The sequence below is a fragment of the Anthonomus grandis genome, chromosome 9 (genome assembly GCF_022605725.1).
Source record: "Anthonomus grandis grandis chromosome 9, icAntGran1.3, whole genome shotgun sequence".
NCBI lineage: Eukaryota > Metazoa > Arthropoda > Insecta > Coleoptera > Curculionidae > Anthonomus > Anthonomus grandis.
In genome coordinates, this window is record NC_065554.1 from 21833873 (window position 1) to 21851129 (window position 17257).

Below are 17257 nucleotides of genomic sequence, written 5' to 3' on the forward strand. Positions count from 1 at the left end.
ACCTCTTGAACTGAACCACGAATTGCCGCTCCAATACGATTTAAATGTTTATCCCATAAGCGATGGTTTTCAGATACAATAGACATAAGCATAATTTTATTAATTCTGTTGCTTTCCCATTGCTGAATTCGGAAAGTGTAAAAAAAAAGTATATAAAAGCCACAAAGTTCCACCATTGTGTAAGTAAAAGATAAACCTATTTTTTGTAATAATTTTATTAATATTAAGCCATAAATAATAAGCCAAAAATATTAAAAATAAGTTCTTTATTCATCTTGAAGTTTTGATATTAACTGTACATTTTATTGACACTAAAGAATAATTTTATTACATAATAGCTTACTTCTAAAATTTTATTACAACAAATTAAATAAGTACTCTAAATTTAAATTAAATATTTATTCTTAAATTTATGACAAAAGTTACATGGGTACTGGGGTATTTTAGGGTTGAAGGATAGGGTGAAAAGAAAGACCCAAAGCAGTTCTATTCTTCCTCGTTGGTCTCCAGTTTCCAGATTGGATGAAGGTTAGTTTGGTATGATGAAGCTCCAGATATGTCCAGTTGTTTGATGGTGTCCTCGATTCCTTGAGCCTGTTGTGGTGTCCCAGGCTCCCAGATAAGTCGTTTTTTTGTAAATTTGGTGCAGCCTGAATGCTGAAAACAAAAGATTAATATATTATTTTTTTTGTAATTTAAATTAAGGCTAAATTGAAAACTTACCTATTTTTACTTACCGTGTCCAAAGTGTAATTTTTGCAAGTATTTATTTTATTCAAAAGTAGTGCTTAAAATATTACTTATCAACATAAAAGGTGTGATAACACAGTTTTTTATTTTTTTATATCGGCAGAAGTGTAAACCAAATTGTGATCACAATAAGGTGGGTTTATCTTCGTTGTATTTTTTTTATAAGCTTTATTATGTAATATCATGGTATAATAGCTCGTTTTTTAGTAGTGTTGATATTTTCATAACCTTACGGTTATTCTCCCAATTAAAATTATATAATTAACAACCTAAATTTGAATTAAATTTACCTGTCATTTGAAAATAAATTTTAAAGCTTTTATTTGACCCTAATTTCCAGAGGCAAAGCTTTTACAAGACTTAAAATTCGTAGATACTTGGGTCTTTATTTTGTGCAGTAGTTTGTATAGTAAGTATTGTGTGGCCCTTTACTTTAACTCTATAGGGGTGTTTTAAGGGTAATTTGGTCACTGGCGCCCCTAAGCTTTATTTTATTTACTTCCTTTGTTTTAAAGAACTTGTACGACCACTTTTCGCGAGATAGGCTAGCCCAGCACTCTTTTCTTGTCCACCCTTTTATATTGCATTTTATGTTGACCTATCGTAAAATATATGGGTGGCATCATAATAAAAACCATATACCTTAATATAAAACTTACTAATTAACTCGTATAGTCATATCTATTTGGTTTATAACAAGTTAAATATAGTAATATAAAAATAGGAATAGGAATGACATAACCAACAACAAAGTATGCAATCTGAAATTCCCAAAATTGTTTAAAGCCTTTTTGCTCAACAGCTCTCATAGTCTAGTCGGAATATAATTATAGATAAGCAGATCCTTTTTTGAGGATAGATCTACCGCAACTAATTTGCTTACATATCAGCACCAACTGTTGCCTTTGAGAATCATAGTCAGGTGGACTAGGTGACAGTCTTTTAAGTGAATTTTTGTCAAATGGTACATGTATACACCAAAAAATTTTATTATTTACAGACGACCTAAAATTATACAAGGCGATAAAATCCTCAATTGATGCGCAACTTTTACAAGCTGATGTTAATAATGTTTTTACGGTCAGTAAATGCAGGTTTGCAGCTTAAAACTAAAAACTCCTTAATCATTTTATTTGGTCGTTTTTTGAGATTAGCTGCAAATCATTTCACAATAAATGGCTTAGTTCTCGAATCTGTTACTACAGAAGAATATATTATACAAGAAACATAAATAAACATTGATGGAATTGAAACGAACTTAATATATTAATATAGCGGAAATAAAGAAATCACTTAAAAATATGAAGAATGGAAAACCAGGTCCTGGAGGCATTCCAGTAAAGTTATTTAGAAATGCTCCAGATACAGTATTTGCCATACTAAAAACCACCAAATGAGTGGCAAATAGCATTTCTCACAACAATAAATAAAAATTGGTCAAAAACAGAATGTAAAAGCTACCAAGTCACTGGCTACCATCAGAAGGCTGGTCAAAGAATGATGGTCAAATGGGGTAGAATCAGGTGAAGACCAAGGCGTATTCACGGCTGGACGATCGTGTGTCGACATATTTTTAGCATTCGGCAAATTATAGAAAAAAGAAGAGTTCGGAACCTAGAAACATTCATAAAATTTATTGACTGAGAAAAAATATATGACACAGTTCTAGACAGCAGCAGAATCATACATAAAAAATATGTGACCGCCATAAAATCGTTGTACAAGGGGTTAGATTGTCTAAACTTTCAAAAGGCCTCAGGCAGGTTGTTGCTTATGGCCAACCCTGTTTGAAATTTATGTCAACGAAATGCTTAAGGTATGGCAAAACAGTTGTTCTGACATGAGACGGGATATAACCGGAAGATTTTTGCACACTTTACTTTTTGCAGATGCAAGCTTAAAGATAGCAATAAATAAACTATATATTTTATATTCTCTCCTGTGGCCAAAACAAAGGTAAAAACACAAAGTCACGGTCTCATCAAATCCATATAATTTTTTAAATGTTTCACGTGTTTCGCTCCTATCGGAGCATCATCATCAGGCCTAGACCTACACAGATCACATTACAACTACATTACTACTTCTCTCCTGTGGTCAAATAATATTCAAAAATTGAACAAAAAAAAGATATTATATAGTTGTATCAAATGTTGTACTATGAAATTTCTAGACTTCTTGTAAACCTAAGCATTATAGTAGTTGGATAGTTTTAGGTGATTTTAATGTCCCAAAGTTTAATGAGATACAATGTTATTCGAATGAGTCTTAAAACGATTCTAAATATACCCACGTACAAGGTTTTATGGATATTTTTTCCTTAAATCAGCTTACTAAGGTGCCTAACGTAAATAGGAGGTATCTCTATATACAGATCTAGGTTTCGTTGCTGGTATAATACGGTACTAATTGGCAAAGTTAAAAGAAGGGGCAGATCAGTAAATTGGGCTTGTTTATTCTAAATATAGGGGAACTATGGACAAAATGACATACAGTTTTCATATTGCTCCATAAAACTTTAATTTAAACAGTGAAGAAGGTCAAAAGGAAGGTCAGGAATAACAAATATCTTTGACACATCAACTTTTCATGTAACAAAATATTTTGCAAATAATAATTGTAAAGGTATAAAAAGTTGAAAGCTAAACACTAAAATGTAACAGAAAACCATTTTGTCCATACTAAATGGACAAAATGACATATGTTCTATGGATAAAATGACATACACCAAAACTACTTTGAATCAGGAACACATAGTTCGCAAATAAACATTTTTGTCTTTTGAGGCACGTCGGCGCAATACAGGTTATTGTCAATATACAAGGGCAATCGTTTTCGTCAATTTTCGTATCACTTGTGAATGTATCTTCCTCATTTTTGTCATTCTCATTGTAATCAACTATAGTTCTTGTAACCCTTCTCTTTTTTGTTTCGGAGACGACTTTAGTGTCATTTTTGGCTTTTACCTCCACCATATTTGGCGTAGAAGTGCGGACTAAATGAGTTTATTGCTTCTTTGGTTTTCTCTTTCCTTGACCTCTGACTAGATTTCCTTGCGGTATGGTGATAAAACTTCGAGCGGAACGAGCAAAGCATCTTTAGAGGGTCCAGGCTTCTCTTTACCACGGATTATTTCATCTGGTAGGGTAGAAGCAGTTTCATTATTATCAGATCTTGAGCTTGCTGATATCTCTATGGACATAGGTTCAGGAGTCATTATTGGAACATTTGTTGTCTCGGCAGGGTGAAACATGTATTCTGGAAAGATATCGGAAGCAATAGGCCAAAGACCAGTGTTTTTAAATCCTTGGCAAGTATTTTGCACGGTAGCGGATTTGCCATATGCCTGATTAAATAAATTCCCTATCTGCAGATGCGTCACTACGCAGCATGGATGAAGCTTTAACCACTTTGATATTTCCTGATTGAAGTAGGTTTTTAAAGGTCCATAAAAACATACATTCAAAGGTTGCATCCGATGGGTACAATGTGGTGGCAGACATAATATGACTATACCATTGTCTTTAGCATATGTCAGTGATTCTAATCCTTTGTGACTAGCATGACCATCGACGATGAGGAGAACCTTTTCACTAAGATTAGCCTTTGTATAGGTTTGAAAGTGTTTGAGCCATTTAAAAAATAAATCTGTGGTCATCCAGCCCGATTCCTGTGCAATTCCAAGAGCGCCTGTTGGAGCTCCATCCAAAAGCTCATTTTTAAAATTTTTCCTCGGGAATATTAAACATGGTGGAATATAAGAGCCTGTTGCATTCATGCAACAAACAACACTAACATGAGATCCACGCTCAGCACTTGTTAAGCATCCGACTTTCTTCCGACCAGCTGTTGCTAAAATTTTCTGTGGTCTCTGAACCGTGGACAGACCCGATTCATCAATATTATAAATTCTATCCAGTGAAAAGTTGTGTGTATCCAACAGTTCTTGATATGCCCTAAAGAATTTCTCAACCTGCGGTTTATTAAACGCCTGAGCCCTAGCCGCTGAAGTAGGTTCTGGTTTGCGAACTGAAATATCTTTATTCTTATTTAAAAATCCGGTTAGCCATTCTTGTCCAGCTCTTTGTTTTTCTACATTGAAAATATGGGCAAATTAATTTTTTTCGGCCAACTGGAAAGCTAAGTTTTGAACGTCTTTACGAGTTAAACCAAAAAGTCGCGTTTTTAGTCATTTTAAATGATTAACTAGCTGCCTTTCAATTTCAAGGGGAAAAGTAGGTTTGAATCTGCCTAATCCTTTATCAGTGGCATTTAATGATTTGTTCTTTTCTAATGCATGTCGTCTAAGGGTCGCCTGAGGAACACCAAACGTCTTGAATGATAAAAGCCAACCCATTTTATTTTGCTGAACAGCCTCGATTGCATTTTTCATGGACAGGTCACTCCAAGATTGCCGATTGGTTTTTCTTTTATAGTCGCGCGGCATACTAGCACTGTTACCTCCAGTATAAAAAATATAAAGTTTTATCTTATCCTAAGTTTTCTGGGTCCGATCCATCAACGTAGAAATACTAGTACAATACCAGCCTGCATATTATATGGGAACAGGTCGGTAAATACACCAAGGGAGTTTGTGACAGCATTTGCGGAATATTTTGGGAGTGTATATAAGTATTCTTAGTTCGAAAGAGAATGAATTAAATTTTGAAGGTTATTAGGTGGATGTGGTGTCTACCGAGCTGTCTAAGGCCTTCGATAAGATTGACCATGATATTCATATCAAGACTTTTGGCATATCAAACAATTTTCTAATTTTTTCAAGAACTTTTTTGCTTGGTCGTAGACGTTTTGTTCAGTGCAACTGATAAAAATTCCGCACAATTTGTAACATCACCTGTGCCACAAGGCAGAAATCTTGGTCCCCTGCTATTCCTGGTCTTTATAAATTATTTGCAAACGATTTGAAATTGCATTTAACCGTGAAGACAAACGAGGATTGCAAAAGACTCCAATAGAGCTTAGACACTGTCCAGGCGTGTTCAGAATAGGCTGATGTTGAATGTCGACAGGTATTCGGTGATGTCTCTTTTAGTAGGAGTCTTATAAGAGATCTCTAGTAAATTAAGATTATCATGTTGGTAAGTCAATTCTGGCCAGAACCCACAGTGCATGAGATTTGGGAGTATTAATTGGTGATTAAGTTTCTTTCGCCGAGCACATCGAGACGGTGCAAGGCACATGCTGGTTTTAATATGTGATACTGTAAATCTTTTAACAATATCAACGCCCTTACTTTTGTGCTAACTTAACTGTTTGGTTAGGAATGTACTAAAATCTTTAGCACTGTTATTTGGTCATCTATATATAAGAGATATGTAAATGAATTGAAGAATGTGCAGAGGAAGTTTTTTAAAGTCTCAGGTATTTAAATGAAAACTAGTTTATCCTCCAAGAGGGTCAGGCAGTGAAGAACTACTACAAAAATGTCACTTTCAAAGTCTACTCAAGCGCAGACAACTACACTTAATCTCGTTTTTTTATAAGTTGATAGTTGTTGTCACTATGTGTCCCTGTTTGTTGAGCAGAATTAATTTTAATGTCCCAAGAATTTCTGCTAGACAGAGCAATTTTTTCTACCTACCACAAGCTTGTACTAACTTAATTCAAGCATCACCAGTGCATGGAGTCTGCTCAGTATGAGTTGTCCTTACTCAAGATTCATTCAAACAGTTACAGATTTGTTCTAACATTGTTTCTTTGTCATTGTGCGCTATACAATTTAGTTATGTACCTTATATAATTATACTGTCACAGTACTTTAGATTAATTATTAATATTTATTTCATGTAATGTTGTACCAGCCCTATTAATTGTTTCCTGTGCAGCTATTTTCTAAATAAATACATAAATAGATTATTTGGCTCAGAAACATGGGAGGTAACAAAAAGAGGTAGACAAAGGTTAGAAGAGGCTGAAATGGACTTCCTAGGAGGAAGTTGTAAGGTACCCAGGTTACAGAGTCGCAAACAATAAAATAAGGCAGCGAATAGTAGCAGAAACACCTGTAAAGCAGTAAAAAAGATAATTGTTTCAACAAAGTTGGAAGCTTGTTATAGAAACTGCTCATTTACACAATATAGACTTTTTCATTAAGTGGCAATATTAAGGAATTTGCCTGTCTTCTACTAAAGGAAAATAATTGTTTATGTCTTAGAACAAAGTACATCAGTGCTTATATAAACCGACATTAAGAGGTGGTAAGAAATACTAAAGTAAAAGCTTAAACACTTTATTACATTAAAAAAAAATACAAGTAGTTATTTTAATAAATAAAAAAGTCTTACATGCTAAAATAAACTTTTTATAAAATATATTTAAATAAAAAATAGAATAGGAATGGACTATATTAATAAATAGGACTTAATTTCCCAAATCACAGATACCTAACTATGATTTCAAAATCCAGCCTTTTGGAGCCTATCCAGCTGCTGCCCCAGTTTCTCTTCCTTAGTCTTTCTCAGCTGATACTTTGTCTTGCTCCTTATGAACAAATTTAAAAATTTATCAACATCTATGGCCCCATCTAGAAATGATTCTGTGATTTGCTCACTTTCCTGATCTGCTTCTTTAGCTGCCTTGCTTAGCTCCTCCTAAACAGTTTTTTTTTAAGCAGGATAAAACTAATTAACTAAGAAAAATGTTACCTGTATGTTTTTTGGTGAATATTTCTCTGATAAATTTTGATATATTGAATATAAACGCTCGTTTTCAAAGGCTAGTTTTGCCACCTCTTCCATTTGACTATTTACATGCTCTTTAAGCTCTATTAAGTGTTTTTCTTTAGATAAGTTTTCCTCTATAAAAAATAAATGTGAGTTATTCATTAAGGGTCTAATAAAACATTATCATACCAGCAATACCCTCAACACTATCTATTAACTCATCAATAAACCTGTTTTGCTCCTTAATAGCAGGAAGTTCATCAATAAATTCATCTTGCTGGTCTTCAGACTCATCCAGGAATCTAAGCTCATCTAAGCTAAGTTGTTCCAGATTGGGAAACATTGAACTATAGTGACGTGAGTTTACTGTATTTTTTGGAGTGGGAGAAGAAAAACTGTAGTTTGAGAAACTTGGGCTTATTTTTTCTGCATCTAAAATTAAAAGTACTTAATAAAAAATATCTCTTGGATTACTATAGATTTACCAATGTTTGAAGACCCACATTCTGAAGCAAGTGGAGGTGGGTTCCTCTGTAATTCCCTTATAATTGCCTGGACGACCCTACCTATGTCAGAATGTGGAGAAAACTACAAAATAAAAATCTGTTAAATTGTGAAATCTTCAAGAATGAAAAATTAAATGTTACATTTAACAGTCCAGGTGCGGAGGTTACAAATCCCTTTTCATTTACCCAAGGGTGGAAAACTGGAGGGGTGATTTCTAGAACAGGCTTCTCTTTAGGGAAATCTGAGCCCAAGGTGACTCTTAATGCTAATTTGTGATCACCAGACTGGAATGTAAGTTCATACTCTGAATCTTCTGTAATTTCTGTGACACTAGAAATTTTGAGGTTTTTTTTTCTTTTATTGTGGCACAGCATATGTGAATAAAGAAATATGCAACTTACTTATCATTAAATATTTTAAGGGTAGTTATTTGTTGTTTTCGGTCGGAGTCCTGCTTGAAAACCCTTGGTAACATCACACAGCAATAATAGACAGTAAAAAAAAATTAAATGGAAAATATGAGATGGAAACTATGAAACAAATTAAAACAAAATGAGTTTAAATGGCAGATTTGCTTAATTAGAACTATTTTGTTAGACTTTACCATTTAAAAATTAATGGTAATGGTAATTGAAGGTAATGCAAACAAAACAAACATAGGTGACAGGTGATATGCCAATTTGACATTCGTCAAAATCAGCTGTCATTGACAAATGCGCTGCTGCCAAGTCGTTTTAATACATTTAAAGAGGGTAAACCTGGTCTTTTGAGCCATTAAAATAATTATATTTTAATTCCTTGTTAAAAAAATCTTAATTTGTTTAAAGAACCTCGTCCAACCTGTATCAACTCTGCATTTTTGTATATCTACGATTTTTACAAGAAATGCAACGCCCTACCTAATGAATATGTCATCTGTCACACTTATTATTGACGTATGTCAAACGTCAATCCGCCATGTTGGCATCTTTTTTGTTTATAAATAAAAACAGTATATTTTATAAATCTGCTCTTTTTGAATCTGTCCATTAACAATCAGTATCATTCTCCATATTTCCTGAATTAAATATTTTGTTAGTGGCCATCCTCAAACTGTGTATTCAAACATATCCTTCCCGTTTATCTCCAAAGCCCCAAAATGACTTCAGCCCTTTACTTGGAGCACTATCTGGACAGTAAGTATCATATTAACCCTATTATTAACCTCTCATATGCAACTAACCACACAAAGGTGACCAACTTCCAATATATGAGGGATTACCACTAATACATTATGAACTTGTCTGCCAATTTTCATGTGCAGGTGAAATGAGGAAAAGCATGTTAATGGCTCTATGTATTTCTTCCCGACTACCAAAATGCTTAATTCCTTGATACAAATTTATAACAATAAGTGGTGATATACTGGGTCAATTTAAAATATGAATATAGGGCTTAGCAAGCCAATCAGTAAATATTTATGAATATAATTATAAAAAATGTTTATGTGTAAAAATGATTTTCTGTTAAAAAGTTATTAAATAATTTCCTAAAACTAGGCAACATTTTTATATATCCAGGTAAGAAAGACTTGACCTCTTCCAAGACGCCAATATTGCCGAACTAAGTTTAGTCTGTACAATAAAATGGGTCCTAAGATTGACCCTTGAGGAACTTCATCCATGTATGTTTTTCATGTCGCTGATTATATCCCTTATTTATAGTTACTATGTTAGTGAAGAAGTGAGTACATTCATTACATCAAATGTTATATATTTTTGTTTACCTTGAGAAGCATTGATAATGTGCTACATTGTTTTTCCTGGGATTGAGGAATTGTGATTTAGAGGATCGCTAATATTTATTTTTGTTTCCCTGATTTCATTTCTCTATAGTTTTTTTACAAGAATTATATTCTTTATAGTACCAGCAAAAGTGTAGGCTTTAATGCATTCCCCTCAGTCTTTTATTAAACTAGGATTTTTCAGGAAAAGCTACATGGCTCGCTACATGGTATGCATCCACAAGAATAGACATGAAACAAGCAGACATCTCATCAGAATTTCTAGTTTCTGTGATAAAATTCAAAGACAACATTTACATATTAAACTACAACATTTTCTAAAATCAGTTCAATTATCTGGGCTTTATGATCTGCCACATCTAAGTGAGTTGGTTCAAAAATTGTTCGCTTCAATTTGAAACTTCCAGTCAAGTCTTCAAAAATAGCCTCTTCATATCATCCAGAGTTGAAGTCCTCACCACAGGACTACTTTGTTGGGCACATTCAGAAAGAATGGATTAAAGACATGTCCAGTGGGTGAGTGATATAGAAAGACAACAAAATTCTAAACATTTATGGGATTGTTTATGGTATTGTAATTTTAGAAGCAGCTAGGTTTTCTTTCAATAAGATCATTGTGTTTATAACCCTGCAGCTGGATTGTCTGAGCTTCATCTTCAGTTAACCAGTGCTCAATCAATCAACATAAAGCATATTATGTTGTTATGCTTTATGTTGCTTGTTATGCTTTATAATCATAAAAGTAAATGACAAAGCTGTAAAAAGAGAAAATACATATACACATCACATTTGAAGGTTATTCACTCCACATTCATGAGTAGGGCTCTGGTTTACCTGTATCGGCCAAAGCTACAACATCCCTGTTCTCCAAAAATACTCCAAGACCGTGAACCAAAACGTGCCAAGCCAATGCAATGTCAAGGGTATCAATATGTATAACTCACAGATATTATAAACTCTCAAAATATACAATTCTATTCAATGTAACTGAAACAAAACTGAACGACAAACAAATTAGGTAAAATGGCAAAAATATTGACTAAAATCTATTCGACCAAAATTCAGTTATTTCATAATAGCCTTTTGCAACTAAGAGCTCTATCAGTAGAGAAGTTTTTTAAGAATTATTTGGTTGATTGTTGGCATTGAATGTTCTGAAAATGGCAGCAAAGTAGGGGTTAGGTAAATCTTTCAGATTTTCTGGGATCAAAAGTCTGAAAGAGGCACCTGCCTATTTTTGTATCTAGCTGGTTCACCTTGCAGCCACCATATACTTCCTAGAAAACCCATCACTTCCTCACTAGTAACATCAGGTTTCAGTCCCAATAGAAATAAAAAATGCCTTATTTGATCTGTTTTTAAAAGGCTGGATTTCTTATTTAGACCTCTCAATGTTGCAGGTTTTTGATTATTTCTAGATCCGTCAATTTGTGTTTTTTTATTTTTATATTTTTTTTCTCATTTGTTTTGAGCTTTCTGTTTTATTTCTTCCTATAGGTCCTGCGCTTCCTACAGCGCAGTGTGTTATTTGCGGCCGAATTCGCTTGTCGTTGCGATTACGTCATTTCCTTGTACTGTACATAAAACAGATTTAAACAGTTAAAAAAAACAAAAATTGGATGGTTGGTCACCTTACTTATTAACAATCATAGTACATGTTTGGGGCTTAACTTTGTACAGCAGCTTTCTAATTATACCTTGCCCCCAGTTCTAGCTGGTCTTGTCTCCACAGGTTTAGAACATTTGCCCAATGAGCTGCAAAGAAACTTTACCCTTATGAGTGACTTAGATAAAAGGGCTCAGGGACTTATGAAAAACATTGATGCCCTTGCGGATGAGTATTTGCGCAACATTAAATCCCTGAGTGGGGACGAACAGAAGGAGCAACTGGATAAAATTCAGAACATGTTTAATAAAGCGAAGGTTGTTGTTTGCTTTTAAGGTTTCTTGAGTTTGTTAATAAGCTTATTTTATTGTGTATATAGGAACTGGGAGACGATAAGGTACAGTTAGCAATACAGACTTATGAGCTGGTGGATAAACATATAAGAAGGTTGGACAATGATTTGGCAAGGTTTGAGTCTGAGATTCAAGATAAGGCATTGAATTCAAGGAATATTGATGAACCATCAGTAGGGAAAAGTATATTTTTGTCAGCACAATTAATATCGTTCGATTCATGTAAGATTTTACAGAAGGCAGGAAAAAAATTAAAGATGGTAAAACGGACAAGAAAAAACGTTCAGGCAATTCCAGTGAGGAGGATTCTTCGGGTACAGTAAGGGGCCAGAAGAAGAAGAGGCAGAAGGGAGGAGGATCTGACAAGGGAACAGGAGCTTCCAGTGGGGCCAAAGTTTCGGCAGGTGAGGGTTCGTATCATCACTATCATCCTCATTTTCATAATTCTTTCAATTATTGGCAGATAAATTTAATTTCAAATTATAATTTTTAGTGGCAGAAGCTGTTGCAGCAGTTTTACCGGGATTGGCAGGCATAGCGCATCCTAGTGATGTCTTGGATATGCCAGTGGATCCAAATGAGCCCACATATTGTTTATGTCATCAAGTGTCATATGGAGAGATGATTGGATGTGACAATCCTGATGTAAGTAAAGAAATTATGTTTTTATTTAGTTTTATACAAAATTTATTATTTACATATCCAAAAATGTTAAACTTAATCAACACAGCATTCTTTAAACTTCATATAAAAGAATTCTTAGACCTATATTAGTTCATACTCTACTTTGGTATAAATTAAATTGAGCTCTAGTGTTATAGCTATGTACATCATTTGTTTTAGTAATGTCTAATGATCTTTTCTGACTATTTAAAATTGTATATACTAATTTAGTTTTTTTCCAATTCTAGTATCATATCAGTTTTGGTATTTAGATTTTCTGTACTAATCAATCCTAACTAAAAATTTTTTTTTTTTGAAATTTAATTTATCACAATTACCCCAAATTTAAATTAAACATAAAAAGTGTGAAAGAAAAAAGAATTATTAATATTCTATTTTGTTTTGTTACTTAGATAGTCTGCAATGGTATATTAGTGGAATCATTGGTACAATTTTTTTTTGAAAGGTCTTCAATGTGTTATCTTCAACTTAAACTCATGTCTTTTATTAAACCTAAGTATTCAATGTTATCTACTTTTTCCAAATAGTCATTATTCATTTTAATGTTAATCTTTTTAGTTATTACATTTTTTTGTTCAAATATCACATCGCATCCTGAGCTTCTAATATAAAATCCGCTAAAACTACTGTTGAAATTGTTGAGATACTACTATAATAGTCTATAAAACCACATGAAAACTTATCTGTTTTAATAAATTAGTTAATGTAGGTAAACCATTAATCTTTTTTTAGGACTTTTTTAACAATTTTCAAAAATATACTTATGATGAAGACCTGCCTATAAATATTAATATCCTCTTTAGAGCTAGCTTTGCTAGTTTTAATTCCTTAGGAAATTCGCCCTCAGATATAGCTTTGTTCACCAAATTAACCAACACTTTTGAAATGGAATTCTCGATATTCCACAGGTTCATTACTGTTATTTCGTCGTGCCTACAGTAGATTTTTTTAACATATAATAATATAATATTAGTAACTTTTTTTCACAGTTAGATTGAAGATAGATGGTGTTTTCTTGTGTGATTTTCTGGAAATTAGAGGTCTGTCCAAACTGTTGCATTTCATCAGCTAGCTTAGTGGAGATATTTTTTCCTATTTTATTAAATTGTATCTATATTTAAATTTTGCCAAAAATCTACGGTTCTACATGTTTTATTCATAAAAACGTTTTTAAAGAATCCCATTGTTATTAAAAATATTATTGCCCGTTTCTTGCCGATTAGTTTTAAAATATTAATTCTTTAAAGCTTTGATTTTAATGTTAAGTTAATTTTTTTGATAAATACCAGTTTCAGCTGTTTGTTGTTGGGATACCTTTATAGACCTTATCTCTTATTTTCATCTTATTAAGAAGTTCCTCATTTATTCATTTATAATTTTTGCGTATTATAAAATAGTTCCCTTATTTTATGGCATTCTTTTTTACATGGTGTGATTCCAATAATGAAATAAGCTCTTGAAAAAAATCAATATAGTCATTGCGTACATAACTATCTATTCATTTTTTTTTAGGTGTTACTTTGGCTTTAAATTTTCTTTCAATTTGTGTTAAATTAAATGTAATGAGTTGGCGGTCGGATAAGGGTGTACTCTCTATTTACAGGATTAAAGATAATATGTTAATTAAACTTGTCGATTAAAATATGATCTATATGTAATTGGCTTGAATGATTAGTGATACGCGTGGCATTGTACTTTAAAAATTACGTAAATCTAACATATTTTTATATTGTTTTACGAGGATAGAATCGTTTAACTACTTTAATATTTCAATAACTCCATATCCAACTTAAATTCCTTTTTGTTTTTGTTGATTATGTTTATATAGGGTGTCCCGTAATTAGTTGGACATAGGTTAATGTAGGATACCTGACATAAAAATAAACCGTTTGAGCTCAATATCGCTTAGCAAAATGTTATTGGTTTTCGTTCTACAGGGTGTTAAAACTAATTTTTTGCCAAACATTTATTGAAATATTTTGAAATCCACTGAACAGATTAACCTAAAGTTTGGCGTACTCTTATTATTTGGGATGAGGATTACGAATATGATATCTATTTTCCCATTACCACTAGATGGCGCAACATACAACAACATTGAGTGATTAAAATGGTCATAACTTTTTTGACCTACCTGTACGCACATTTGCGAGTGAAAATAATAAAACAGCATTTAATTCTAGTCAAAAAAGGTATACTTGTTTGATCTCCAAAAAGTAGACCGTTTTCGAAATAAACGCATTTTTGTATTAGGTTGCGTATGAACAAATTATTATCGGAGTTTTACAAAGTAGGCTTTGCCTAGGATGAACACATCATAACTACGACCTGTGAAGTCTTTAATTTGGCTAAAGCTCGTGTTCTTTTTGTGTTATTTTCGCTTAAAAATGCCGCGTCACAATGATTTTTCTAATGCTCAGATGCGGGATATGGTATGTGTATATGCTCAAGAAAATTTTCGTAGTCGAAGAACAGCGCAGATCTGTATCCGGATAGAAGGCAGCCAAATCATCAAACATTTAAAGCGTTGTACGATAGATTAGGCGAAACGGGCTCATTTCGTTCAAAAAACGTAAATACGGGAAGACCAAGGATAATTGGAGCAGATATGGAAGATGAAATTTTGGTTCGTGTTATCGAAAATCCTCAAACCAGCACAAGAAGTATTGAGGCAGCCACTGGTGTAAGGAAATCTTCGGTGTCCAAAAATTATACGCCAAGAAAAACTGTATCCGTATCATTTCACTCTAGTTCAAAATCTTCTTCCTTAAGACTTTCCTGCAAGACTCCAATTCAGTCAATTTTTAAGAGAGCGCCGATCCATTTTTTTGTAATAACATTTTATTTACGGATGAAGCCACGTTCACAAGGAGAGGTGTTTTTAATTGGCGTAACAATCATATCTATTCGATGGAAAATCCTCATGCTTTCCAAGAACACCATTTTCAACACGAGTTTTCAATAAATATTTGGTGTGGTATCTTTGGGGATTATATTGTGGGACCGTTTGAATTGCCAGCTAAGCTTAATGAGAACGTTATCTAAATTTCTTGAGGAATGATCCACCCATTCTTCTAGAATGGTCTATGTGCCCCTAAATTTAAGACGTGACAGCTGGTATATGCACGATGGTGCACCGGCACATTATTCACTGCAAGTCAGAAATTACTTGGACGAAATTGGATTGGTAGAGGTAGTGAATATCCGTGTTCTGCGCGTAGTCCCGATCTTAATCCCTTAGAATTTTTATTTCTGGGGCTACTTGAAGTCACTTGTGTATAAAAATAAAATAAATAACCGTCAGGAATTGTGGCAAAAGATTGTGGAAGGAGTCAATACCATCAGGGCCCAAGAAGAATCATTGTTTGGAGTCAGGCAAAATTTAAATAAAAGAATTAGACAATGTGTCCTAGTGGATGGTGAACATTTTGAACAATTATTATAATCAACAGCCTTTTCTAATTTTATCGTTGTTAATTAAATTTTAGATTAAGTGTTCGTACGCAACCTAATAAAAAATTAGTTTTAACACCCTGTAGAACGAAAACCAATAACATTTTGCTAAGCGATATTGAGCTCAAACGGTTTATTTTCTTGTCAGGTATCCTACATTAACCTATGTCCAATTAATTACGGGACACCCTGTATATATTCCTCAATATCATCTATACTTAATTTGTATTCTGTTTTAGTGTCCAATCGAGTGGTTCCACTTTGCTTGTGTCCAGTTGACTACAAAGCCCAAAGGAAAATGGTACTGTCCGAAGTGTATACAGGACCGAAAGAAAAAATAGGATATTTTCAATTTAATGAAATGTTGGCTGTTTTTTTTTTGTAATTGTCAGTAGAGTAATTGGTTAATTTTTCTAAGTGTAAAATATTGTCCAGGAATAAAAAGATTTATTTAAGTTGCTTTCTAGTTATTCTACTCAAAAGGGTGAATGTAACATTCGCCTTAAAATAACTGTTGTACTTTAATAACCAGAAACAAGTAAAAAATGCAGTTTACGGTATTTTAAAGTATAGGAGCATGTTATTTTATTATTTTAGAGACTACTGTCATCATTTTTAGAACATTTAGAAAAACTATGAAACGGAAATTGAGGAGTTTGAGCTAGGGGACAAATTATTCAGAGTAAATTTCCCAATAAGAGTTAGTTCCAGTTAACACGTTAGGCCCCACAATATAATTAAAATAACGTCATCTATTATGCAACAATATGTATTATATAGGTATATTATAATAACAATACATTTCTCATTCTAAAAGGCCGTTTTTTGCTGAGAGAATTAATGGGTGTTCAAGCAAATCAACGGAGCCAGGGTGGGTTGTAAATGAGCTAAGGGAAAAGAACACTGTTTTTTATATGGCTTCAGAAGCAATACTGATCTAACAAACACCATTTCTAGGAAATTTAAAGATTTTCTGAAGAATATTACTATAAAGAACTCTTTTTTCTTTAACCCAACTAACATTTTGGAGATAAGGGACATAATTAAGAAAATAAAACCAGAGTGGGATGAGATCAAACTCTCATTTAAAATTTTGTCAGCTCTACCGACGGATTGAGGTACTTCAAGAATCAATAAATGCTTCATTTTGGATAAACGTATTTCCTAATTAAAAAAACAAAACAAAGGTAATAACACAAAGTCACGGTCTCATCAAATCAATATAATTTTTTCAAAGCTTTCAACACGTGTTTCACTCCTATCGGAGCATCATCAGGCCTAAAAAATACATTAACATATTTTTCACAAAAAGAACGCTTACAAATTATGATAAAACTCATTAGCTAGACCTACACAGATCACATTACAACTAACAACAAAAGAAAAGCTAGGTTAAGTTAACAATTCCCACCATAGATAAAAATGTATGCTTAAAAAA

The 17257-nt window shown here is 33.1% G+C and overlaps 2 protein-coding genes across 6 annotated transcripts; one reads left to right on the top strand and one right to left on the bottom strand.

The window, feature by feature from the left end:
• Positions 1–6986: 6986 nt before the first annotated feature.
• On the bottom strand, positions 6987–8615 carry LOC126740611 (vacuolar protein sorting-associated protein 37A). Of its 2 annotated transcripts, none has more exons than XM_050446714.1 (6): positions 8342–8615; positions 8081–8270; positions 7919–8021; positions 7632–7865; positions 7416–7567; positions 6987–7361 (listed from the first exon to the last, which is right to left on the bottom strand). In XM_050446714.1, the coding sequence occupies exons 1-6, from the start codon at positions 8413–8415 to the stop codon at positions 7167–7169; spliced, it is 948 nt and encodes a 315-aa protein (XP_050302671.1). In that variant the 5' UTR covers positions 8416–8615; the 3' UTR covers positions 6987–7166. The 2 variants fall into 2 exon arrangements, with proteins under 2 accessions (XP_050302671.1, XP_050302670.1); XM_050446713.1 differs by having other exon boundaries at positions 7623–7865; positions 8342–8612.
• Positions 8616–8885: 270 nt separating this feature from the next.
• On the top strand, positions 8886–16274 carry LOC126740612 (inhibitor of growth protein 5). 4 transcript variants are annotated; one of them, XM_050446715.1, is made up of 6 exons: positions 8886–9115; positions 11432–11646; positions 11709–11865; positions 11919–12092; positions 12176–12327; positions 16059–16274. In XM_050446715.1, the coding sequence occupies exons 1-6, from the start codon at positions 9079–9081 to the stop codon at positions 16158–16160; spliced, it is 837 nt and encodes a 278-aa protein (XP_050302672.1). In that variant the 5' UTR covers positions 8886–9078; the 3' UTR covers positions 16161–16274. The 4 variants fall into 4 exon arrangements, with proteins under 4 accessions (XP_050302672.1, XP_050302673.1, XP_050302674.1 ...); XM_050446716.1 differs by having other exon boundaries at positions 11919–12086; XM_050446717.1 differs by having other exon boundaries at positions 11456–11646.
• Positions 16275–17257: the final 983 nt, after the last annotated feature.